The sequence below is a fragment of the Narcine bancroftii genome, chromosome 13 (genome assembly GCF_036971445.1).
Source record: "Narcine bancroftii isolate sNarBan1 chromosome 13, sNarBan1.hap1, whole genome shotgun sequence".
NCBI classification, from domain to species: Eukaryota; Metazoa; Chordata; class Chondrichthyes; order Torpediniformes; family Narcinidae; genus Narcine; species Narcine bancroftii.
In genome coordinates this window covers 78,953,471-78,980,424 of record NC_091481.1, presented here as the reverse complement: position 1 = coordinate 78,980,424, position 26,954 = coordinate 78,953,471, and the positions used below count along the sequence as shown (strand labels likewise).

General features: G+C 50.1%; 1 protein-coding gene across 1 annotated transcript in view; it reads left to right on the top strand.

The window, feature by feature from the left end:
* The window catches only part of LOC138748853 (pleckstrin homology domain-containing family G member 3-like), a 106,056-nt gene that overhangs the window by 35,359 nt on the left and 43,743 nt on the right, over positions 1 to 26,954 (top strand). The window contains exons 3-4 of the mRNA XM_069909675.1: positions 16,478 to 16,926; positions 25,761 to 25,861. Coding sequence (XP_069765776.1) covers positions 16,478 to 16,926; positions 25,761 to 25,861 — 550 coding nt within the window. The remainder of the gene's footprint in view (positions 1 to 16,477; positions 16,927 to 25,760; positions 25,862 to 26,954) is intronic.

The following is a 26,954-nucleotide window of genomic DNA, read 5'->3' as shown; positions in this document are numbered from 1 at the left end:
GTTTTTACTTGACCCTGTGAGACATTCCTCTCCCCAACTCCCTGCAGCTGAACCAGCCACTCCCTCTCCATCCCAGGTCTGTCCAAGTGTCTTTTTGATTTGAAACATTAGTCCCATTTCTCTTCCCACACATGCTGCCTGACATGGTGAGCATTTTCAGCACATTGGCTGGCCTAGTGGTTAGCGCAGCGCTTTTACAGCGTCAGCAAATCAGGACTCTGGTTCGAATCCTGCACTGATTCTCCCCGTGTCTGCGTGGGTTTTCCCCAGGGGGGCTCCAGTTTCCACTGTTTGAAACGTACCGGGGGCATAGGTTCATGGGGTGTAAATTGGGTGGCAAGGATTTGTGGGCTAAAATGGCCTGTTATATATCTAAATTTTTTAAAAATTATTTCCAGCGCCTGTAATTTGTTGATCAAAAATGTGGGTAAGGTTTTGGGAGGGGGTTTAAAGGTTGAAGAGCCAGCACAGGTAGGAGGGGCCAAATGGCTTCCCCTAGTCATTCCTGCAAATATTTAGTGGGGTGGAGACCTCATCTAATTCAATCTTTTATTTTCCTCTACTCACATACCCCCTGAAGTGATCCCTTACGAACCACAGAGCATCTGAGGCGAAAGGTGTCATAGCTGCTCTGTAAGGTGGTAGATGAGTGGAAAGGAGAGGTTGAGAACCACTGATCTAATCCATGAGGCCTCACAGAAACATTTAACATTCCGAGATTCCATTCCCCTAGCTGGGAAAGTTGCCCAGAATTGAACCTGGTAACTGTGTGGAGCTCGACTACTGTGGCCGGTCGCCAGAATGAAGTGAGCAAAGCAGACAATATAAAATCTAGTCTGTTGTCTCTCTTCCGGTCCAGATAAATCTAGCTGCTCCAGATTTCTCCTATTTTTCCTTTCTCTTTTTTCTTGTCTGATTCTCTCTCCCCCCACCCATCTCCCTATATTCACCTGCAGAGACGTGACTGGGAGTTGAGTAGGACACTTAACCCTTCGAGCTTGGTCTCCTTCCAACCTTGATTCCATTTCTCTTTCTCTCTCCGGCAATCCAGTAACCAGAATCTTCCACATATACCTTAAAAAAAATATTCAGCCAGTTCCCTTTACACACAAGAGTTTCAAAAGCCTCATCATCTTTGGTGAGAACAAATTCTGCCTCAGATGAATGGCTCCATGAGGAAGGTTCTTCCACAAGAGGAAACACCCTCTCCACATCCACCTTGGTGGCACGTCAGGTTATCCCTCATTCTTCTAAACTCCAGCAGATACAAGCCAGTCCCATCTGATGATTTCCCCATGAGATGACCCACTCCTTCCCGAGATTGGTCTGGTAAACTTGAATTAGAAATAACAAAACTGATTAACCTGAAGTGTTGGTCAATTCGGTGTTGATACTGCTGAATACAGACACTAATCCAGGAGAAACAGTAAGTCCACAAACACAAGGACAAGCAAGGCATCCGTTGGAGGACACACAACTCCACTGCTGTAATGGAGAGGCCGATTTTGAAGTTAATTTGAACCTCCTCCCCCCAGCAACGCCCTTCCCATAGTCTGACACTTCGCACACGGCAATGAGAAAGCATACAGGAGGGAGCATTGAGTGGTGTCACAACAACAATCTAATGCTTGCAAGACCAAGGAGATGACTGTGGAAATCAGGAGAACACGATCCAGTCCTTGTCGAGGGGGTCAGCAGTGGAGAGGGTCGAGAACTTCAAATTCCATGGGTGTCAACATCTCCGAGGATCTGTCCGGGAGAATCCATGTCGAAGCAATCACGGAGGATGCTCGCCAGCGGCTATTCTTTGTGAGGTGCTTGAGGAGATTAGGTCAATCACCGAAGACTCTTGAAAACTTCTACAGGTGGATCCTGGAGAACACTGGCCAGTTGCATCACTGTCTGGTACGGAGACCCCAACTCTCAGGACAAGAATAAATTCTAGAGGGTTGTTAACTCGGCCTGCACCATCATGGGCACCAGACTTCAATCGATCAAGGACATCGACAAAGGCGGTGTCTTAAAAAAAGCAGCCTCCATCCTCAAAGACCTCCGCCACCCAGGCTACACACTCTTCACTCTACTACCATCAGGAAAAAGGAGCCTGAAGACGAGCGGCACAAGGACAGCTTCTTTCCCTCTGCCATCAGATTCCTGAATGAACAATGAACCGCACACACTAGGTAAAACACGAAAGTCTGCAGCCACTGTAACTGAAGTAAAACACAGGGCTGGAGACACTCAGCAGGTCAAACAGTGTCCTTTGTGTAGCAAAGATAAAGCTACAGAACCAATGTTTCAGGCTTGAGCCCCACTTGGTCTTTTTCTTGCATTCATATTTATTTTGAAATACAGTTTCTCAAAATGTTTGCATTTTGATGCTGCCACAAAGCAATGAATTTTGAGATGTTCTGATTTCCCTCAGTACTGCCCCCCTCCCACAGTGCAACCCTCCCTCCGAAGTACAGCAGGACACGTTATCGGGATGCGCGCAAACATCTGAGGCCTTGTGTTTGATCCCGCAACCTCTGACCCAGCACAGCTTGTGGTCTCTCGCTCTCTCGATCCAACCTTTACTGAAATGTTTGCAAATCACTTGAGATGCTTCCATTGATAGAATTTACTCTAAATATAATGAGGCTTCCCTCCAGGTAGTGTCTGAGCTTTGCCTACTGGCCTGGCTTTGATTTCTGTCTTCCTGTGATGTGTCCCACTGTGGCCAAATGCTGTCTTTATTTCCAAGATCCATAACAGTAGTATAAAACCTTTGGGTAGATTATAATTAAATGTCAGTGAGGATGAGGGCATGATGGTGCGTCTTAGCTCAAAGGATTAAAGGGCGTCTGCTTGATGGGGAGGAGTTGGGGAGGAGTTTCTTCAGCCACAAGGTGGTAAATCTAGAATTGGTTGCCACAGGTGGTTGTGGAGGCCGGGTCATTTAAGGCAGAGATTGATTAGCCAGGGGATCAAAGGTTTACGGGGAGAAGGCCGGGTAGTGGGAGAACAGATCGGCTCATGGTTAAGTGGTGGAGCAGACTCGATGGGCTGAAGAGCCTGTATCTGCTCCTAAGTCAAGTTTATCGTCATCTGATTGTCCAAGTATAACCCGACTGGCCCTCGGTACAAACCACGCAGGCACACGGCCAGACAAAACTTGCATACCTACAGACAAACAATACATGTGCAGGACAAGTATTTAAACTAGACAAATAAATATTGTTTCATGACTATGAGACTCTCGGAGGGTCGGTGTGAGCAGTTCCTTTGGTCGTTCAGCGTTCTCACTGCCCGTGGGAAGAAGCTGATCCTCAGCCCGGTGGTGCTGGCTCTGATCCTCCTGTATTTCTTTCTGGATGGGAGATGCTGTGTGCGGGGTGGAAGGGGTCCTCATTTATTTTGAGTGCCCTCTTCAGACAGCGATGCTGGGCGGGAGGGAGACTCCAGTGATCCCCTCTGCCGCTCTTGTGCTCCTATGGATTGGCCTCTTATCCATTTTGTCTGCAGCAACTGTACCCACACTGTGATGCAGCCGGCCTGGACGCTCTCGATAGAACTCCTGTAGGAGGTTGACGTAATGGTGGCCGGTAGCCTGGCCCGCTTCAGTCTTCGCGAGAAATGCTGTTTTACCTTCCTGACAAGTGAGGAGATGTTGAGTGTCCATGATAGATCATTAGTTAAGTGAACTCCAAGGAACCTGATACTCTCCATGACAGAGTCGTTGATGTGTAATGGAGGGTGGTTATTCCTGGTCTTCCTGAAGTCCACGATCACCTCCTTCATCTTGTCCACATTGAGACTCAGGTTGTTATTCTCGCACCACATCACGAGATTTTCCACCTCTTCTCCGTAGTGCGACTCATTGTTGTAGGTCAGAGGTGGGAATCCTTTTACTGTGCATGTGCCGGATGGTGTGTCAGTGGTTGAACAGTGAGCTTCACCTGATGCTAACGCAAGTCAAGTCGCGCTTCTCCAGGACCAGAGAGTATAAATATATGTCAGAATAGAAGTTTAAAACAAAACATTAAAATATTAAGACGTATACGATAAAAGTCCACGGTGCACACATGTTCTGGGAATTCAAGGGCCCGATGGCTTGGGTGAATAAACTGTTGCCCACTCTGGACGTACGGGCCCAAATGCTGTGGTGCCTCCGACCAGATGGGAGAAGGGAGAACAGTTTACGTGAGTGAGGGGTGTGTGGAGTCTGGCAGGTGCGGGACAACGGGTCATGCACGTCAGTAAGCAGGCGCCATCTGCTAAATGGCTCGCACCAAGCAGTCTCTGCCGCTCCCTGCGTTAAAGGGCTCGCGCCATCCGACCCCCACCGTCCTCTAAGCGGCTTGAGCTGGGCCTGCAGGCTGGATAAATTTGGCTTGCAGGCCAGATCCGGCCTGTGGGTTACTCACCCCCTATATTGGTGGTGAGGCCAACGACCGTTGTGTCATCCGAGGTGCTCAGTGTTCAATGCCCTATGGTCTTAAAGTCAGTCTGAGAAGCAACACCCAAAGCATTGGAGGAGTTCGGCGTGTCAGGCAGCATCTGTGGAAGGCGAGGGACCGTCAACATTATGGCTGGAGCCCTTCATCAGGCCAAAACATTGACCGCCCCTTGCCTTCCACGGCTGCTGCCTGACACGCCGAACTCCTCCAATGTTTTGTGGGCTGCTCTAGGTGACTGGCACCTGCACCTGGCTTTGATTGAGGAACATTTTCCTCACTTGCGACGCTTGTGCCGGGATCTTTCCCAATCGTTCTACGTGTCACTCCTAACTGAGTGCGGTCAACTTGCGACAGTGCTCTTGAAACGGCCCAACGATTCATGGAGTTGAAAGGGCTGTGTTGATTTTGACCAGGCGAACGGTTGTGTTCTGAATGATGGGCTGAATGGCCTGTTCCTGCCACCAGTCCTTGTGGTTTTGGAAGCAAAATCAGAAAAGTGTTGGGAGGAACTCAGCCGGTCTTGTGGCCGCAGAGGAGGTAAAGAAATATTACCAATGTTTCGGGCCTGAGCCTTTACTCAAGGTATGAGGGCTACTTAAAAAATGGATCTTGTCCAACAATGCACAGACCACGGAGAAACTGAGAAGGTCCTACAGCCTACTTTATCCAGTAAAGATACACAACCAACGTTTCGAGCTTGAGCCCTTTATCGAGGTATGAGCAAAATGTCGGCAGGCATCTGAACAAAATGGTGGGGGGAAGGGGTGGCGGGAGGAGCACGGTCCCACAGGCAGGGGGTAATAGGTGAATAAGGGAGGGAGGGCACACCAGCAGACGGATTGGGAAGGGGAGGGCGGAATGCCTCTGAATGGAGAGGGAAGGGGGTGGAGAGCTGGAGGAAAGGATATGGGGGATGGAGAACAGGGAGTGGGCCAGCAGAAACCAGAGAAATCGCTGTTAAAGGCCATCCGGTTTGAGAGTGCCTAGACTGAATATGGCTCCTCCAATGTATGGGTGACCTAGGCTTGACAGTACGCGAGACCGTGGACAGTCCCGAGAGTGCGGGAGTGGGGTGCAGAATTGAAGTGGCTGGCCGCTGGGAGATCCCTGTCATCGGTCAGAGTGAAGGAGGCCCAGCGAAGGGACTTCCCAGTCTGCGCCTGGTCTCTCCGATGCAGAGCAGTCGCTGACTCCCCGCGGGTGCACGAGTGAAAGTGTTGCTTCACTTGGAAGGGCTGTTTGGGGCCCCGAATGGCGGTGAGGGAGGAGGGGTGGGCGCAAGGGTGGCCCTTCCTGGAGCCACAGAGGAAGGTGCCAAAGGGGCTGTTCGTGGCAAACCATAATTGCTCGCCTGTAGTAATGATTGGGTTGTTAGTGATGAGGTGAACGTCATTTAGCCGAATCATTCAATCAAGCATCACCATTGGGTCTCTTCACTTCTTGATTGGCCCAAGATGACAAAGCACTGCAGATTAGCATTCCTTGTGGCCAAGAAGAACAGGGCAGGACAAGGGATGATACCTCAAAACCTTGAATTTTGTGACCCCGTTCAAGACAACAAATTCTGATTCTGCAAGCTCCGGAGATCGGAATTGATACCAGGTCCCTGGAGCTGTGGGGTAACAGCACTACCCACTACGGCACGTTGCCCAGCCCACGCAAGAGGCCTCCGCACTCTCACGCAGTGACACAGTTTGGGCAGAATGTCCTCGGCCAAGCCATGGATCCGCCCCTGCCCCCAATCCCACCCGGAGCATGCACTGATATCCAAATTGTTTCAGTGGCCGAGTCAGCGGATCATTTCTCAGCTGCAGATGTCTGCAAAACACTTCAAAAACGAAGCAGGCCGGCTGTGAGACTGAGAGGCCTTTGTATCCCTTTTCCCTCTTAAGTAGGTGAGGTGTCAACTCAGACTAACTGCCCTCTGCTGCTGCTCCTGCTCTGTCCAACGTTGCTCTACGTCAGTCCATCTGGCTTGGACACCAGATCCCCCTCTGTTTACGTTGAGACTGTTCCAGCACTAATTCACATCCAGGCTTCAAAGACTCCCTTCTCTTCTGGGTTTGGGAGAGATGAAGTTCAGGTTCGTGAGCTTGACAAGTTGCAAAACGCTGGCAATTTTGAAATCTGGCACTGTAGCTCCTCGAGGAATTTAATCTGGAGCCTACGCCCTGCATCGGGTGATAAGAACGTGATCAGTAAGAGACCATTCAGCCCCTCGCATCTGCTCTGGCGCTTGATTGGGTGGCATGATGGGTCAGCCGGCGCCCCAGGTTCGATCCCAATCCTCCGTGTGGAGTAGGTGCCTGTTGGGTTCACTTCAGTTTCCAGCCACCTGCCTGGGCTGCACAGATGGCGTAGCGGTCAGCACGGTAATATTACAACGCCAGGGACGGGGTTTCGAATCCACCACTGTCTGTCAGGAGTTTGCACATTCTTCCTGTGTCTGCCTGGGTCTCCTCCGGATGCTCCGATTTCCTCCCACCGTTCAAACGTACCAGGGTCAATTGGATGGCGTGGGCCAATGGGGCCTGTTACCGTGCTGTATGCCTAAATATAAATTTAATTTAAAAGTTTTTAAAAAAATGACTGGAGGGTTCATTGGCCACTATGAATTGCTACTGGATGGAGGTGCTGAGAGAGTGGAGAGAATGAAACTTGATGTGGGATCAGTATTTTATGGCAATTTGTTGAGCAGCACAGACAATGGGCCGAACGGCCTGTTTCCACACAGTGAAGTGTTTTGGATTTTGGGGCGGCCCAGTTGGCGTAGCAGCTAACCCAACACTGATGGAATGCCAGCTGCTTAAGCTCAAATCCGGTGCTGTCTGTACGTTCTCCCCGTGTCTGCCTGGGTTTCTTCCCACCATTCAGAACGAGGGTGGGGGGGGGGTGGTCAGACAATTGGATGTAATTGGGTGGCACAGGTTCATGGGCCAGAAGGGCCTGTTGCCGTGCTGGATGTCTAAACTTAAATGTAAAACTTGAGCCAATCTCTTTCTCCATGGATTCTGCTCAACCTTTGAGTTCCTCCAGGAGCGTGTGTTTGACTTCAGATCCCAGTGTCTGCATGTCTCCATGACTGAGATCGTGCCCGTCCATGTTCCCACTGTTACCCCACATTCATCATTCCCCTTGATACAAGTTTGTCTCAGTTTCTGTTTTAGTACAGAGTGGAGTGGGGAGGGGGAATTAACCCATTAATTTCAGGGTAGGGAGTGAGTGGGAAGGGATTTGACTCATTAGATGCCAGGTTGGGAGTGAGTGGGAAGAGATTTGACTCATTGGATGCAGGGTTGGGAGTGAATGGGAAGGGATTTAACTCATTAGATGCAGGGTTGGGAGTGAGTGGGAAGGGATTTGCCTCATTGGATGCAGGGTTGGGAGTGAGCGGGAAGGAAATTGCTTGACGAAATTCTACCTGTGACTGAGAATTGTCTGGGAACAGTTTACTGGTTTTAACGGTCATTAAACAGAGTGTCTCAGAAGCTGAGTGCCAGAACAAGGATACCTTCCCTACAGTTGACATTAGTACATCTCTGTCGTCTGGTTGCTTGGCAACTGCATTTCCCTCTTGTTCATTGCTGATAAGATGCAGTTATTTAGTGAAAAGCCTAAAATGTGGTGACGTGTGCAGACTGGAAGGTGCAGGAGGAGGGGGCCCGTGGACACTGGCCCTCTTTGGCTCAGCCCGAGCCTCGGATCGGATGGCGGTGCTCCTGGCTTCCTGACCTGTCGGATCTCGGGAGGGCGATGCAGGTAAATCAGTTTGTTCCTTTTTTTTCTTTTGCCCGGTGTTTGCTGGAGGGCTGTCTCTGCCCTTTCCTCTTCCTGGCATGGGTTGCTTGGTTTGCACGATCAGCCTCTGGGTTTCGATTGGTGGAGAGAGGGTAGGCATGTGCGGTTCAGCCACCAGCTCACTCAGTGATCGACTCAGTGCAGTCTGAATCTTCCAATCTTCAGCTCTCATCCTGTGGCAGCTAAATTCGGATCACACCGGACAACAATTTGTTTCAAAAGGTTTGCTTCTTGAAAGAAAAATGGTGATTATGATAGACCACCTCAAGTCAAACACAAAGATAATTCCAGATTTGCTGTATTATGTCAGAAGTTGGAGAACCTTCATTGAATTTAGCATGTTTAATGATTGTTGACACATTGCGTTAGTTTTTAACTGACCCAAAAATGTCTTGCCGCTCATTTTCATTTGTACTCAGCATCTGATGCCTCTCGGCTAGTGTTAGTGGATTCTGGTTGCCCTGACGCCACTTTTCCACGGTTGCAATGTCCTGGTGAAACCTTTCACCGTCTTCATCACCGACGGCACCGAGATCAGCTGGGAAGACGTCTCAAGTGCGAATTCAGAAAAGGAATTTTCAGTGGCGTGTTACACTTCATACTTGAAGTAGACTTAAAATATGATTGGAAATCACAAAATAAGGTTATATCTAAATAACGGCATGTGATAGGAAAATTTAAAGGCGATCAGCCCAAAATCCGTAAAATACATCCAAAAGTGTTCAGGAAGCAAAATGTTTGTTGTCCAGTGTGATCTGGCAATCACGTTAACTGCTGTACTACCCCCTGCTTGTCATGTGGTCACATCAGTCCAGCTACATTTCTCCCTGCCCCACCCTTAACTGATCATTCCTTGATGCCCTGCGGTATGTTTCGAACAGGCGCCCTCTCCTTGAGCTGGTGTCTAGGCCGCTCACCTCGGGGCCCTAAAAAAAAAAGTAATCTCCAGGAGGCTTCAACAGTTGAAGGTGTAATCTTTCCCCCTCTCAGGATGTTGAAAGGGATAGGCCCGCAGTTTGTGGCATTGAACAAATTTATGGTCATGCGGAGAGTTTTTATTGTCTGACACCTAAGTAAAATGTACAGACGACAATGAAATTCTTGCTCTGATAAACGTGAAATTTTAAATTAAATTTTAAATTTGGACAGACAGTAACTGGCCCATGAGTGCCCCCCCCCCCCCCCCCCCACATCAACCTACAGCCACTGTATGTTTCGGAGGGTGGGAACAAACCTGAGGAGTCGGAGGAAACCCACGCAGGTCGCAGGGAGAACAGACAATCTCCTTTAGACAGCACCAGATTTGACCAGCGTTGTGCTAACTGTACTGACAAGTACAAATTAAACCTCAATCCTGACCAGCAAGTTGTACCTCATAGTCAGTATGAGGAGTACCATCAAAGGGTTTATCGTAGAAGATTACAGCACAGAAAACAGGTCCTTCGGCCCTGTTATTTTGCCTCGTCCTACTGACCTGCACCCAGTCCATATCCATCCAAACCCCTCCCATCCCATTTTGCATTTAAGAAAAATATGGACAGGGATGGGAGGGGTTTGGATGGATATGGACTGGGTGCAGGTCAGTGGGACGAGGCAGAATAACAGGGCCGAAGGACCTGTTTTCTGTGCTGTAATCTTCTACAATAGACCCTTTGATGGTACTCCTCGTACTGACTGTAAGGTACAACAACTTGCTGGTCAGGATTGAGGTTTAATTTGTACTTGTCAGTACGGTTAGCACAACGCTGCTCAAATCTGGTGCTGTCTATGAGGAGATTGTTCGTTCTCCCTGTGACCCGCTTGGAATAAGGGAAACAGAAAGGAACTCTGCGGTGACCTGAAAGAAAGAGGTTATCATCTGGAGAACCCTGAAGGGGCAGGTTTTGTCAGCAAGACACTGAAGTGGCCGATTAAAAAGGAACAACAAATCTCTCTGAAATCTGACAAGAACCTTCCTGAGCAGTAACCATTTACCTTTCAAGCACCAAATCCTTTATACATGTTAAATTCTATGCACAGTATAAGAATTGCCTGCAACCAGTGAGATTGGAGGAGTGAGAAGTGAGATTGGACTGTGAACCAAAGAACTTTTCTAAATTTACGCACACATTACACACACGTGGGGTTAGAATTAGAGGGGGGTAAAGTAAGTTAATAGTGATATGTTAAAGTTTGATTCTATTTTCATGTTTAAAGATGATTAAAAGCAACTTTTGTTTAAGTAACCCTTTGTCTTGGTGAATATCGATTTGCTGCTGGGTTTTGGGGTCTTCTGGGCTCGTAACAGTAGTTATGCGTATAACTATAAACATAAACATGGCAGAGTGGTAGCGTAATGTTGTGACAGTACCAGCGACCCTGGTTCGAATCTGGTGCCGCCTGTGAAGAGTATGCTCCGGTTTCCACCCACCCTCCAAAAACATATGGGGAGGGGGTTTTAGTTCAATTGGGGCATTTGGGCGGCATGACCTCATGGGCTGGAAGGGCCTGAATTTTAAATCAGCATATATTGGACTTCAAAAGGGGTGTAAATTTCTTAGGAACATCGTGAGGATGTGAAAGGTGCTTAAGAAAACGTGCAACTTTATCTCCGTGAGCATTGAGGTGAGCCAGACCTGTAGTCTCGGGGTGTGTGTCGCCTGCTGCAGCCACTAAATTGCGGGGGATGAACGGACACCTCTGCTGTGGTCCTAATGAACTGCGAGTTCAGCTGGTGAACAAAGATGCTGGAAGCAGAGAGTTTACTCACTGGGTGGAGAAGGAGGTCCAGGGCGCAACTATGACTTCAGGAATGGAGGTATTTGAGTGAGGTTGCCTTGCTGGAAATGAGAGGAGGCGACAGTCACGACCAAAAGCAGACTATTCACAATGTTATTTATAAAACGTAAGAAATAGGAGCGGGAGTCGGACATCCGGCCCATCCGCCATTCAATGAGATTATGGCTGATCTGATAATCGGCTCGTCTCCACCTACCTGCCTTTTCCCCGTATTCCTTAATTCCCCTACTACGTAAAAATCTATCCATCTTTGTCTTAAATATATTTACTGAAGTCGCCTCCACTGCTTTCATGGACAGTGAATTCCACAGATTCACCTCCCTCCGGGAAAAGCAGTTCCTCCTCATTTCTGTCCTAAATCTACTACCCTGAATCTTGAGGCTATGTCCCCTAGTTCTGGTCTCCCCCACCAACAGGAGCAACTTACCTACCTCTCTTATCTATGGCTCTCATAATTTTATACATTTCTATAAGGTCCACTTTCATGGTCCTGAATTTCAGCAGGGTGCAGTCCCAGACGACTCAATCTCCCCTCAGAAGCTAAATCTTTCTTCTCTGGAGTCAACCTGGTGAACCTCCTCTGCACCGCCTCCAAAGGCAGTCCACCCTTCCTCAAGTAAGGGGACTAGAACCGCACGCAGTTCTCCAGACGCGGCCTCACCAGGACCTTGTACAGTTACAGTAGAAACCCCCCTGCTCCTAAATTCCATTCCTCCAGCAACGAAGGCCAACGTTCCATTGGCTTTCTTAATAGCCTACTGCACCTGCAAACCAATCTTTTGCGATTCATGCACAAGCCCTCCCAAGTCCTTCTACCTGGCAGCATGCTCCAATCACTTTCCAGTTAAATAATAATCTGATCTTCCACTTTTCCTTCCAAAGTGGATAACCTCACATTTACCAACATTGGACTCCATCTGCCAGACCCTTGCTCACTCACCTAACCTCTCCATATCTCTCTGCAGACTCTCCATATCCTCTGCACAATTGCCTTTGCACTCAAGGAAAACCATTCAAAGACTCTTCACACCTTTGGTGTCATGTCCATACATTCCCATCGCTGTACATTGTTACCTAAAATGAAAGAGGAAGCTTAAAGGAGGGCAGTAGATCAGGTTGTTGAATGTACCACTTGACATTAACAAAACCACGGAGATGATTGTGGACTTCAGGGGAGCATGACCCAGTCCTCATCGAGGGCTCAGTAGTGGAGAGGGTCATGAACTTCAAATTGCTGGGTGTTAACATCTCCGAGGATCTGTCCTGGAGCCTTCTTGTTGAGAAGGCTCGCCAGTGCTATACTTTGTGAGGTGTCTGAGGAGATTCGATATATCACCAAAGACTCTTGAAAACTTCTACAGCTGTACTGTGGAGAGTAGACTGGCTGGTTGAATCGCTGTCTGGTCTGAGGGTGCCAATGCACAGGACAGGAAAAGGCTTGTGAATTCGGCTGGCGCCATCACAGGCACGTCTTCATTTCATCGAGGACATCTACATGGGGCAGTGTCTTAAGAAAGACCCCCACCACCCAGGCCATGCCCTCTTCACTCTGCTACCATTGGGGGAAAAGGTCCAGGAGCCTGAAGGCGAGCACAAGGACGGCTTCTTCCCCTCTGCCTTTAGATTCCTGAATGATTAATGAACCACAGCCACGGCCTTAGTTTGACTTTTTATACCCTCTTTTACTTATTTTTGTAAGGTAGTTTATATGAATGTTTAAACTGTGAGGCTGTTGCAAAACAATGACTTGTTCATGTCAATTGATTCTGATATTTACACTGCTGCCCCCGCTGTGGAATCTTGACATAACTCCCCCCTCTGTTGTTTGAGGGACTACCCTTTGGTCTTAGCCCCTCATTGCCCGGTGTCGGAAGGACTCTAGATCAGCCATCCTCTTCGGGGCCCTATGGCCCCCTTGGGTGGGGTGGGGGGGTGAAGAGCATATTTTGGTAAAAGCCTTGTTTTCCTTTCACCTCTCATCAAATATTTTTAATGCTTTTTTTTAATGTAGTCAGTAGGAGAGAAGTATGGAAGGAACCAAAACGTGACTGCTTCGGGGGGTGGGGGGGGCATAAACCTTGAGCAGAGTTGAGAATGGCTGTTCTGGATAGCAGCCTTTCCCTACAGTGCCCTAGTGTTGGCTATGCCAGGCCTCCCGCAGCATGTCTCCTGTAAAAGAACTCAACAGCAGGTTGTCATTGGAAGTTTGTTCATAGTGCGGCGTAAATTAAAATTTAGACATACAGCACGGTAACAGGCCACTTCGGCCCACGAGTTTGTGCCGCCCAATTTACACCCCATTATATTTTTGAATGGTGGGAGGAAGCCGGAGAAAACCCACAAAGATGTGAGGAGGACGTACAAACTCCTTACAGACAGCGTGGGATTCCAACCCTGGTGTGGCCCCGATAGATGGCGCTGCAAAGGTGTTGCGCCCACTAGTTTAGCCCGAACCTGCGACCCAGTATGAGCGAGCGGCCCTGACCTGCCTTCCTGTTTGGCAGCATTGCTCCTGGGAGACTGGAGTGTGTTGAGTCCATCTGGGCAGGCCCTCGCTGAGGAACCCGATAGCTCAGGTGGCTGGGATGGCCGCAGGCCATCTTTTAATTCCACCGCTGGATTCCTGGAGCCTGCTCCACTTGGGTGCAGACCAGATGCTGTTTGATGAGGGAGATCTTCATGTGCCAAGTTCCCAGGCTCTCATAGTAACTCTGCCCGCTGTTCTGAATTGGTGTTTATGGAAAGAGTCTCCGCAAACTGCTCAGAGCCATACAATGAAAGTTAATCACCCCAAAACAACTCAGTGATGTTCAGAGCTTTACACCATAACAGATGATCCCAGTCAGAATGGGATGGATTAGATCATCTCTGATTATAATGGGCTGACTGGGGTTGGCTGATGTATGTGATGGTATGCTCTGCAGGGACAGTGTTGAGCTGTTAACTCTTCACTTACTGTAGTTTATTATTAAATTATTTCTTTGTATTTATATTCAAGGGGAAGGTCCAGGGTTTGGGACAGACTAATGCAGCTCATACCGAAACATTTGGCAATATATCTCTACCTTCCATGGCCACTGCGAGACCATAGAACACTGCAGCACAGAAAACAGGCCACTCGGCCCTTCTAGTCTGTGCCAGAGCATCATTCCGCTCGTCCCACTGACCTGCCCCCAGTCCAGGACCCTCCAGAGCTCTCCCATCTATCCAATTTATTCTTAAGAGTGAGTCCACATTTACCACGTCAGGTGGCAGCTCATTCCACACTCCCACCGCCCTCTGAGTGAAGAAGCTTCCCCTTTCACCCTAAAGCCACGTCCTCTCGTATTTATCTCTCCTAATCTAACTGGAGTCTACTCCCATCCACTCTGTCTGTACCCCTCGTAATTGTGTAAACCTCTATCAAATCTCCCCTCATTTTTCTACGCTCTAAGGAATAAAGTCCTAACCTGCTGAATCTTTCCCTGTAACTCGATTCCTGAAGCCCTGGCAACATCCTAATAAATCTTTTCTGGCCTCTTTTGATCTTACTGATATCCTTCCTGTAGTTTGGTGACCAGAACTGCACACAATATTCCAAATTTGGCCTCATCCATGTCTTATACAACTTTAATATAACATCCTAACTCCTGGACTCTACTTTGATTTATGAAGGCCAAGATGACAGAAGTTCTCTTTACAACCCTGTTTACCCGTGACGCCACTTTCAGGGAATTAAGTATCTGTATTCCCAGATCCCTTTGTTCCTCTGCATTTTTCAGGGCCTTGCCATTTACTGTGTACTTCCTACCTTGGTTTGTCCTTCCAAAATGCAACACCTCACACTTGTCTGCATTAAATTCCATCTGCCGTTTTGCAGCCCATTTTTCCAGTTGGTCCAGATCCGTCTGTAAGCTTTGAAAGTCTTCCTCGCTGACTACTACACCTCCAATCTTAGTGTCATCTGCAAACTTGCTGATCCAATTTCCAACATTATCATTCAGATCATTGATAAATAGACCACAATCAACAATGATCCCATCACTGATCCCTGAGGAACACCAGTAATCACAGGCCTCCAGTCTGAGAAGCAACCATCCACTACCGCTCTCTGTCTTCTCCCATTCAGCCAATTTCAAATCCAGTTTACAACCTCTCCATGGATACCTAGTGTCTGAAACTTCTGAACTAACCTCCCATCTCGGACCTTGTCAAAGGCTTTACTAAAGTCCATGTAGACAACATCCACAGCCTTTCCTTTACCTACTTTAGGTAATCTAGACCAGCGGAGTACCTCCAACTGCATCCAGTGCCCCTGTTGTGGTCTCCTCTGCCTCAGCTGTGATCTGGGAGATCGCATTGTTAAGCACTTTGGCCCTGTGCACCACAAAAAGCCAGTGGCCACACACACATTTCAATTCCCCGCCCCATTCCCTTGCTGACGTACCAGTCCATGTTCTCGTGCACTGCTAGACCGAGACGATCCGCAAGTTGAAGGAGCAAAACCTCATATTTCATCTGGGCATTTACATGGACCTCTCCAGTTTCTGTTAAAACACCCTCCCCATCTTGCCTCGTGTCTCCTTTTCCCAACTCTGTCCCCCTCCTCTCTCTCTCTTCCCTTCCCCCCCCACCCCCGACTCCTTTCACAGAGCCAAAATAAATTCTCACCTCACCTCTTAATCCATTGAACACCTTTTGGTCTGGACCTCTCCCCCTCCCAATCTTCCCCCTTTCAATCCCCAGCCTCCATACACTTGACTTTTTTCATACACATCTTGAAGAAGGGCTCAGGCTCAAAATGTCAGTAATAATATCTTTCCCTCATTTGGCCATCGTGAGATATGATGGTGGTAGGTAAGTTGCTCCCAATGTGGGGGTGACTAGAATCCAGGGATGTAACGTCAAGGTCCAGGGTGGCAGATTTAAGATGGAGATGAGGAGGAACTTTTCCCAGAGGGTGGTGAATCTGTGGAATTCACTGTCAGTGACCTCCTCGAGGTGCGTAGCCTGTGTTTGTCATTGACCTCAGCGAGGCGTATGGCCTGTGTTTGTCACTGATTTCCTCGAGGCATGTGGCCTGTATTTGTCAGTGATCTCCTCTAGGCTTGCAGCTTGTGTTTGTCAGTGACCTCCACGAGGTGTGTGGCCTGTGTTTATCTGTTGTCTCCACAGGGCATAGGGCCTGTGTTTGCCCATGACCTCCACGGTGCCCGCCACCTGTGTACTAGTACATTGGATTGTGCGTGCGCAGCCTGTGTACGTCAGTTGTAAGGCCTCTGTTTGCCAGTGCAGGCACGAGGACTGTGTACTATTGCGTTGGTTGATGCATGCGCAGCCTGTGTTTGTCGGTGATCACAGGGCGCACAGTCTGTGTACCAGGGCGTTGGATGATGTGTGCTTGGCCTGTGTTTGTGGATGGTCCTCACAGGGACCGCGATCCCTGCTTGCTGAACCTAAATTGGCCTCTTCTTCCTTCGCAGCCCCCTCCCGGCCTTGCTCAACGTCTTCTCTTGGCCTGGTGTCCGCGGTGATCGAGGGCATGGCCGTCGAGCCCACCTCGGGGAGCTGCACCTCTGTCCACACCGAGAGCTGGGACAGCCTCAGCTCTTCTGCCTCCTCTGCCTCGCTGCAGGACGGTCACAGCTGCGCCCTGGCCTCGGGCCCCACCACGTCCGGCGGCCCCGTGCGGCATGGCAGCGACATCAGCCTGGACCTGACCCCTGTCGGCCAGGGGGAGCTCCAGCCCGACCAGAGCCCGGCTCAGTCCAGGGAGAAGACCCCGCGGGGGGAGAGAGGCCGTGCCAGCTGGTCCTCTGCGACCCCTCAGCGGGCGGAGTCCGTCCTCAAGCCCTCGCACGTGGACAGGGTGGTGAAGGAAATTGTGGAGACGGAGAGAGCCTATGTCCGGGACCTGAAGAGCATCGTGGAGGTAGGCCGGGGTTCCCAAGACCGGGTGGGCAGTGGTCCACTGGGAGAGAGGACAGGTACTAGAGTCAAGTATAATCAGGCATCACAGTCAGCAGGAGAAATGGTCCAAAGGCCTCGTTTTTAATGAGATAGAGCCCATTTGGCCCTTTGAGTGCTATAGAGCACAGCACAAAAACTGGCCCTTCTATTTGGTGCGGAACAATTTTTCTGCTTAACCTCATTGATCTGCACCCAGCCCATAACCCTCCATCCGTGTACCTGTCCAAATACTTCTTAAATGTAAAAATTTTTTTTTCATTAGGTAACAGGCCATTTCATCCATGCCACCCTATTAGCCTACACCCCACCACCACCCCCCCCCCCCCCAGTATGTAGGAGGAAACTGAAGAAAACCCACGCAGACACAGGGAAAATGTACAAACTCCTTACAGACTACACAGGATTTGAACCCCTGTCCAGTCCCGATCGCTTGCGCTGTAAAGGCGTTGCGCTCACCGCTATGCCAACCCATAAAATTGAGCCCGCTTTCACCACTTCAGCTGGCAGCTCGTTCCACACTCCCACCACTCTCTGTGTGAAGTCATTCCCCGTTTTGTTCACCCTAAACTTAATGTTTACCCTAAACTTTTCCCCTTTCACCCTTAACCTGTGTCCTCTGCTTTGTATCTCACCTTACCCCCAGTGGAAAAAGCCTACCTATATTTAAATCTTCTCAGCTCTCTTTCCATCTTATTGATATCTTTCCAGTCGTTCGGTGACCAAAACTGCACACAATACTCCAAATTTGGCCTCACCTATATTTTATACAACTTTACCATAACATCCCAACTCCTGTACTTAGTACTTCGATTTATGAAGGCCAACATGCCAAAAGTTCTCTTTTCAACCCTATCCAGCTGTGATGCCACTTCCAGGGAATGATGTATCTGTATTCCCAGATCCCTCTGTTCTATTGCACTCCTCACTGCCCGACCTTTGAGCATGTATGTCCTTTCTTGGTTTGTCCTTCCAAAATGCAACCCCCTCACACTTGTCTGTATTAAATTCCATCTGGCATTTTTCATCCCATTTTCCCAGCTGGTCCAGATCCCTCTACAAGTTTTGGAAAACCTTCCTCACTGTCCACAACGCCTCCAATCTTTGAGTCACCTGGAAACTCGCTGATCCAACTTACCACATTATCATTGATTATAGATGACGAACAACAACGGTCCCATCACCGATCCCTGAGGCACCCCAGTAGTCGGAGGCCTCCAGTCAGAGAAGCAGTGACCCACCACTACCCTCTGGCTTCGTTCATACAGCCAGTGTTAAATCCAGTTCACTACCTCACCATGAACATTGAGTTTCTGAAACTGGAACAAACATAGAGCTGTCCTAATGCCTAATTTTGCCCTGTCAGCTCGTCATAGAGAATTGCACAAAATGAGGTGACACATTTAACACTGTTACAGCACCAGGACCGGGGTTTGAATCCCACGCTGTCTGCAAGGAGTTTGCACGGTCTCCCCGTGTCTGCGTGGGTTTCTTCCAGTCACATTGAGGGAGGGGCAGTGTTGAGGGAGTGTCATTCTATGGGAGGGTTAGTACTGAGGGGGGTATCACTGAGAGAGGGGCGGTGTTGAGGGAGTGTCATTCTATGGGAGGGTTAGTACTGAGGGGATATCACTGAGGGAGGGGCGGTGTTGAGGGAGTGTCACTCTATGGGAGGGTTGGTACTAAGGGGGTATTTCACTGAGGGAGGGGCAGTGTTGAGGGAGTATCACTCTAATGGAAGGTTGATACTGACGGGGTATCTCACTGAGGGAGGGGCAGTATTGACCATGTCGTGGCGGTCAGTTTTACTGCCCAGCAGTACATACAATTCCTCATTCCTCCCTCTCTCCACCTGGAAGGAGTGGGGGGGGGGTGGGGCTGGGAGCATGATGCACTGATCAGTGCAGTGTATCTGCTTCCTGAGTCGGTTCACCGACACCCCGTCCGCCCGCCTGTCCCTTCTACGGCCTGGAGGAGACGGGGTACCACATCTTTGTGGAGCGCCTGAGGTTGCGGCCCTAAACTCCACTACCCCCCTCCCCCTCACCCCCCCTTGGCTGACCTAGAGGGGCTGTTCATCAAATTCTGGCTGCCCTTCAGCCGGCCGGTATAGGGGGAGGGGGTGGGGTGTCCGGGGGTCTAGTGAAGGTCCGGGCGTCCGGTGGATCTCCTTGTGGGGTTGCTGTTGGGGGTTGGCGAAAGTGGCCGTTGAGGGGGTGGGGAGAGATGACCGCCTGCCTGCCTTTCGGGGGCTATGTCTGGGCCTTTGCAGTGTTGGAGCGGGACCGCACGGTGTCCAAGGGGTGCGGAGGCCGAGGTCCAGGGATAGTGGGCCCCATGGGGGGGGAATTGCGTATGAGGTTAATGATGAAAGTCGTGTTTTAATTTGATGTGTATCAGAGAGGAGGTCGTAATTACTGCCTCTCGCAGTTTTGTTGCCACATGTCATGGCGGTTTTTGGTTTTAGTTGTAGCTCTGGGTGTGTTTTGTGTTTGTCATGTTGTAGTTTGAATAAAGTTTGTATGTTTATTTAAAAAAAAGGACAGTGTTGAGAGAGTCACACTATGGGAGGGTTAGATCTGAGGGGGTGTCACACTGAGGGAGGGGAAGTATCGAGGGAGGGGCAGTGTTGAGGGAGTGTCACGCAAATGGAGGGTTAGTTCTGAGGTGGGGTTTCACACTGATGGTGGGTCACTGTGGGAGGGGCAGTACTGAGAACGTCACTGTACAGGGTACCATCATTGGGCTGATGGGCAGAATGGGCACAGGAGATCCTGCGATTTTTCTGAACGTTGCTGCACTCTGAGTTCGAAGCAACGTGGTCTTGTTTTTATTACATCTTACAGCACAGTGGGAACATTTAATAACATTTTGTCCTTCACTGTCAATGCTGTGATTAAGTAACATTTATAGCTGTCTGGCCAATGGGGAGACTCAAGGAACACTTCCTGTGAAGAACACTTATTAATTAGCGACCCAGTGCACTGCAAACTCTCACAGGGTCACCAGAGGCATGCCTCCCCTGGTCTCGGCTGGCTCCATAGCTCTGGAGTTGGAGCACAGGCTCCCAGATCTGGAATTCATTAGGATCTCACCTGTTCCCCATTTGAATACTTGTAGTTTGAGGGAAGTGGATGTTGAGTCCGAGCGAGTGAGATTCCAGACACGGGGGACGTCAGTTCCCAAGAGGAATTTGGGAATTCGCCTTGAGCAACAGACGCACCCCCCTCATGTCCGCATGAATGGTCTTACTATGCCCACCACCCTTGTGGTTCCTGCAGGAGGGATGTTGGGTGTGGACATCTGACTCTGACCTCCGAGTACTGGGTGAAAGATTCATCTCATTTGAGAGATTTAGGGTAAAGTTGAAGGCTGATGGTCTAGTGAGGGAGCTCCACACTATGGAAGGGGTGGGGAGGGAGCTCCACGCTGTGGGAGGGGTGGGGAGGGAGCTCCACACTGTGGGAGGGGTGGGGAGGGAGCTCCACACTGTGGGAGGGGTGGGGAGGGAGCTCCACACTGTGGGAGGGGTGGGGAGGGAGCTCCACACTGTGGGAGGGGTGGGGAGGGAGCTCCACACTGTGGGAGGGGTGGGGAGGGAGCTCCACACTGTGGGAGGGGTGGGGAGGGAGCTCCACACTGTGGGAGGGGTGGGGAGGGAGCTGCTCACTGTGGGAGGGGTGGGGAGGGAGCTGCTCACTGTGGGAGGGGTGGGGAGGGAGCTGCTCACTGTGGGAGGGGTGGGGAGGGAGCTGCTCACTGTGGGAGGGGTGGGGAGGGAGCTGCTCACTGTGGGAGGGGTGGGGAGGGAGCTGCCCACTGTGGGAGGGGTGGGGAGGGAGCTGCTCACTGTGGAAGGAGTGGTGAGGGAGCTGCAGCGTGGGAGGGGCAGTTCTGAGGGAGCTGAGTTGTCTGGGACTGGAGTTGCTGGAATTTAGAAGAACGAGTGAGAATCTTATAGAAATGTATAAAATTAAGAAAGGCATAGATAAGATAGAGGTAGGTTAGTTGTTTCCATTGGTGGGGGAGACCAGAACTAGGGGGTCACAGCCTCAAGATTTAGGACGGAGATGAGGAGGAACTACTTTACCCGGAAGGTGGTGAATCTGTGGAATTTGCTGCCCATTGATGCAGTGGAAGGGGGGCGACCTCAGTAAGACAAGGTTGGATAGATTTTTTTGTGTAGTCGGGGAATTAAGGGATGTGGGGATGAGCCGATCATCAGATCAGCCATGATTCAATTGAATGGTGGGGGCTCGACGGGCTGGATGGCCGACCCCTGCTCCTAGTTCTTGTGTTCACTCTTGACCTTCCTTGCTAATGGGAGGAGCGCGAAGAGAGTGTGTCCGGGATGCAATTTGTCCTTCGGTTGTTCTTTGCCTTCCAGAGGCAGTGGGAGATGCAGGTGGGTGGCGTCACATGGGAGACTTCCATGCTAGGTTCACTTGCCTCCTTTTGCAAGGCCAGTGCCAAGTGCCTTCCACAATCATGTCAATTTAATTCCGACTTTCCCAACAATCCATCATACTTGGTTAACCGAGAGTGTCGACTGCAACTGGATATTGAGCATGTTTCCTGTCTGATTAATCATGAGCTTATCAATCACACCCTGGCCGTTTCACCTCCTGGCAAGGTTCCTGCAAAAGTTCCCCAAGGCGCCTGTCTTTCTTCCCCAGGATTCCGTTCACTCCCAGTACCTCACCAGGGTACGTAAGAATCGGACAGCAGGCCAGGACTGCGTCACAGTCTGGTACAGAGGCGCCAACGCTCAAGACAAGGGGAAAAAAAAACCACCCCCGGAGGGTTGTTAACTCGGCAGGCGACCACAGTCTTCACCCCGTCGGGGACATCTACAGGAGGCGGCATCTTAAGAAAGCAGCTGCTGTCCTCAAGGGCCCACCGCCAACCCAGGTCATCCCTGCTACCATCGGAACAAAGTAGCCTGAAGACGAACACTCAGCGGCACCAAGACAGCTTCTTCCCCGCTGAATGAACAATGAACCACAGACCCTGACTTTTTCTTGCTCTATTTTTATTTGTTTTATAAGGTGGTTAATCAAACGACGAGTTTTGAGACCTGTTCATGACAATAGATTCCGATTCTTTATTGTGGTTCACGCTTGAAGCGGATAGTCTCCGACCCACTGCAAAATGGCAGGGCTGCGTTCGCGAAATTTCTCAATCAGCATTGAATCTCGTGGTTTAAAAAAAATCTCCCAAAATGGACGGTAGCCTATCAGATGTGTTTGTACAGTCTCATAAGATGAGTATTTAACAATAGGGCTGAGACTTTGCTTGACAAAAAAGTTTTACAATCATTACGCGGTTACCATGGAGGAGCAGGCGACCTTCTGGTCTGGAAGTGGTTGTATTGACGCCAAGGGACCGTGTTTTAACAGCATTGGGTTTAACCTCCGACCCTGCGCCTCTTGGCTGGAATCTTGGAGCCCAGCTTGGTCTGGAATGTGGGAATATCATCGGTCGTAAGCAGAGAGAAAAAAAATCTTCTCATGAGACAAGAGGGAATCACACTTTCCCAAGGAAGGGTTATAGTTGTAACAAAACTGAACACTAAACGGAGTGGGAGGGAGAGAAAGGCAGATAATCCCAGTCTGCAGAGATGCGTCGCTGAAGGCATCTTCCTACTTTGTTTCAAGCCCGCCTGCTAGTTGGAGAGGTTGGGTTTGGGCTGGGGGTCGAGACAAGTTTATCGTCATCTGACCGTACAAGTACAACCCGGCCGAAACAGCGTTCTCCGGTCCTCGGTGCAAAACCTCGCAGACGTACAGCCCGACATAAGACACATGCAGGCAAACAACACGTCCGCAGGCGAAGTGTTCATCTACACAAGATGCAGCGTCCACAGCTCAGCGTGTGAGGGGCCACAGATGTGCTCTCGCAGGACATACAACCATTAGTGAAGTGACGCAGGAGGATCAGAGCCAGCACCGCCAGGCTGGGGAACAGCTTCTTCCCGCAGGCAGTGAGAATGCTGAACGACCAAAGGAACCTCTCACACTGACCCTCTGAGACTCTCAGGCTCATCATTTATTTATTTATTTATATGAATACTAATCCTGCATATGCATTGTCTGTCTGTGTGTGTGCTTTGTCTGGTTGTGTGTCTGCATGTTTTGCACCGAGGACCGGAGAACGCTGTTTCATTGGGTTGTACTTGTACAGTCAGATGACAATAAACTTGACTGGATCTGTGTCCTGGTCTCACTTACAAATGTCATCCATGCATTGACTATTGCACCCTCTCATAATACATAGCACAGAAGCAGGCCCTTTGGCCCATCAAGTGCATGCTAGTCATAAAACACCCATTTATACTGATCCTGTTTTATTCTCCCTATGTTCATACCGACTCCCGCCAGATTCCATCTCTTCCCTACACACCTCAGGGCGATTCACTGAGGGCAATGAATATGACAACCCCGCGCATCTCTGGGAAGTGGGAGGAAGCAGGAGCCCACGTGAAAGCAGGGATAGCATGCAAACTCCACACAGACAGCGCCCAAGGTTGGGATCGAACTGGAGTCTCTGGTGAGGCAGCGGTGCTGCCCCCTTGTGTTCAGAATTGGAGTTGGTGCTCCTACAATAGCAGAAGGGTCAAGGTTTGTCAACCCAGCCGTATGTGGATAATTCCACTTTGCACGTTGTTAAATCACCCTGGGATAAATCACTGCTGGTGGCTGAGAATATTTTTAAGCAAAATCCACTTGGTTCCCTGATGCTCAGGGGAGCGGGTTGTGTGCAGGCCTTCCCCGGTCTAGCATACACGTGGCCCCAGACACAACGTGCTGCCAATTTCAAGCTGCAAAGTTTTAGCAAGATCCGAAGTTCTCGGGACATCAAAATAAAAGGGTGGGGGAAGGGAAGGAACACGTAAGAGAAGCCCAAATTTCTGCGCCCCTTCTGCCTGACGCAGCCCATCCAGTGGGACTGGAGCGCACAGTGTTAACGTCCCGCTGTTCCCCGGAGCACTAAACAATGAAGCAGATGAAACAGATGGTGCTTGGGGGCCAGATGGTTTGCATTCCATTGAATGTTTCATTTGGTTTTTAGGAGGAATGCAAGATATTTAATCTCTTCACCGGTTCGCTGACACTACACAGGTCTCAGTAATCCCAGCTGTGATGTTTCGGCGCAGGGTAAAGCAGCTGATGAACGAGCAGTGAGCCCGCCTCTGAATCCAGGCTGATTTTGGGCAGGCAATGTCCGCGGGCCAGATCGGGACCTTGGGTTTCTGGATCCAGGGCAGGGACTGCAGGAGGGACTCGGCGAAGCCAGGCACCCTCTGGGGGCGGGGGGAAGTGGACAGTTGAGTCAAAACCCATCCAAGTTCCTCCAGCAGTTTGCTGCAGGTTCCAGCCCGGGGCTGGTGTGGCAGTTAGCGTAATGCCTTTACATCACCTGGGAGCGGGGTTCGAATCCTGCGCGGTTTGTGAAGAGTTTGTATGTCCTCCCCGTCCATACCTGTATGGGCTTTTCCCGGTGGGGGGGGGGGAGGGTCCCAGTTTCCTCCCACTGTTTGAAAAGTACGGACTCATGGGCTGAAATGTCTGAATTTGAAATTTAAATCTATAGAATCAGAATGTTACTGTTGTGAACGTGTGTCACGTAATGTGAAGTTTTGTCGCAGGTGTATTAAGTCGCTATCAATCACATCTTTAAAAAAGAAATAAATTGGTGCAAAAAGAAGAGAGAATGTGAGGCAGTGCCTATGGTTCGAGGACAGAGGGGAAAGAAGCTGTTTTTGTAACACTGGGTGCTCGTCGTCAGGCTCCTGTACCTCCTTACTGGTCGTAGCGGTGTGAAGCGGGCAAGGCCTGGGGGCTGAGGGTCCTTGAGGATCGAGGCTGCTTCCGTAAGTGCAAGGTTGCCAATGTGACACCACTCAATGAGCTGATCTATCTCCCTCCTGTACTCTTCCTCATTGCCATCTGTGATTCTGGAGTTAAACGGGTGATATCGGCAAATTTATACGTCGCATGTGAATTGTGCCTTAGCCACACAGTCATAGAACGCTACAGCACAGAAACAGACCATTCAGCCCTTCTAGTCTGTGCCACAGGTGTCATGAAAATAGAGCACGCATCCTTGAGGCGCTCCTGTGTTGACTTTCAGTGAGGAGGAGAAACTCTTAGTCTCCATTTTGGTGTTGGCTTCCATTTCTTAGTTGTGCGGTGCGGCGAGACCATCAGTTTTTGCCCATCTCCAATTGCCCCTTGAGGGCGAGTGGGTGATGGAAATTGTCTGGCTCATTCGGCACATCGTGCCCGTCCTGCCCAATCGTTGCTAGGGGTCTCTACCCGATAGATCACAGCTCTGCCTTCGAGCGCTGTTCTCATATGAAGGTGGTTTCTGCCTCTCCCTCCCTGGCGGACGTAAAATCCAAGAGAGTGTCAGAACCACTCAACTGGTAAAGCAGCGTCTGTGGAGGCTGAAACAGTATCGTTTCAGGCCAGCAATCTCCCGTCAGAGTGGCTGCCTTGCTAGTAAAATCATGGTGTATACATGAGAGGATCTCATTAGTAGATTGGGGTAAACTCGAGTAATGTATGAACAGGTGCATTTGATGGGCCAAATGGCCTGACTCATAAGAAACTATGAGACTATGGATTGGGGGACTGTATTAGTCCAAGGACAAATGCACCAGAGGTCTGAGTTAACACATGGACCGTACACTAGCCGACAATGTTAATACACGAACCTACACCAGGGTTAGTACATATGGAGTTACACATGGACATGTGTTTGAGGATCTCTCACCCAGTGTTTGTGTGTCCGCAGGATTACCTGGGCTGTATTATCGACTGTGGAGAACTACCTCTGCAACCAGATGAGGTGAACACCTTATTCTGCAACGTGGAGGACATCTACCAGTTTAACAGGTGGGTGGTCAGGAGGGAGTTACTGCCGGTGTGTGGGAGCGGCAGGGGTCTCGGGGGGAGACCTTGCTGCCATATCAACCTTATGCCAGGTGATGGGCTGGGATTTCGAGCCCACTGTCCCACATCTCTTGGTGAGGGACGATACACGGGATATGGGCCTCATCGTTTCACACCCAATGACCAGTGGATTCATCTGCTCCCTATCTTTTTTTAAAAAAAAAACAAGGCTGGAGAAACTCAGCAGGTCAAACGGTGAACTTTACGTAGCAAAGATAAAGTTTCGGCCTCAAGCCCTTCGTCAAAAGGTAGGCAGGAGTCTGAACAAAGTGGTGGGGGCAGGAGCACAGGGGGGTGGAAAGAAGACAAGGGGGTGGGCAAGAGGGGGAGAACGGGGAGTTTTCTCGCAGAAACTAGAGACGTCAAAGTTAATGCCATCTGGCTGGAGAGTGCCCAGATGGGAAATTAGGTTTGGCCTTGGTTTGAGAGTCCACGAGGCCACGGACAGACACGTCGGCGTGGGAGCGGGGCACAGTGTTGAAACGGTTGGCCACTGGGAGAGCCCTGCCATTGATGCAGACAGCAAAGGTGCTCAGCGCAGCAACCTTCCAGTCTGCGTCCAGTCTCTCCGACGTAGAGAGGCCTGAGTCCCCCTGCTGGCAGGAAGCGGTAGTGTAGGTCAATGTCACGGTGCCAGCCCAGTGAACACTGACCATCCAGCACCCATTTACATGAATCCCATTTCATTCTCTTCCCCCCCCCCCCACATTCTCATCAACCCACTGCTCCTCCCCAGATTCCACTCGAGGGCTGATTAACCTGACGACCTGCAGGACTTGAGAGGAAGCCCATGCAGCTACTGGGAGCATGCAAACTCCACATAGCGCCTGTAGAGGGGATTGGACTGCGGCTGTGATATGGGGGGCTACTGGCCACATCATAGCCCTGAGAATTTAGACTAACAAAGCAGAAATGTGGGTTCACAACCCACTCTGTGTCCGGAGCACTAAAATTCCGTTAATTAAATCCACTGAGGGTTAAACGTGAAAGTCTGCAGACGACGTGATTGTAGTTAAAACACAGAACTGTGGGAGGA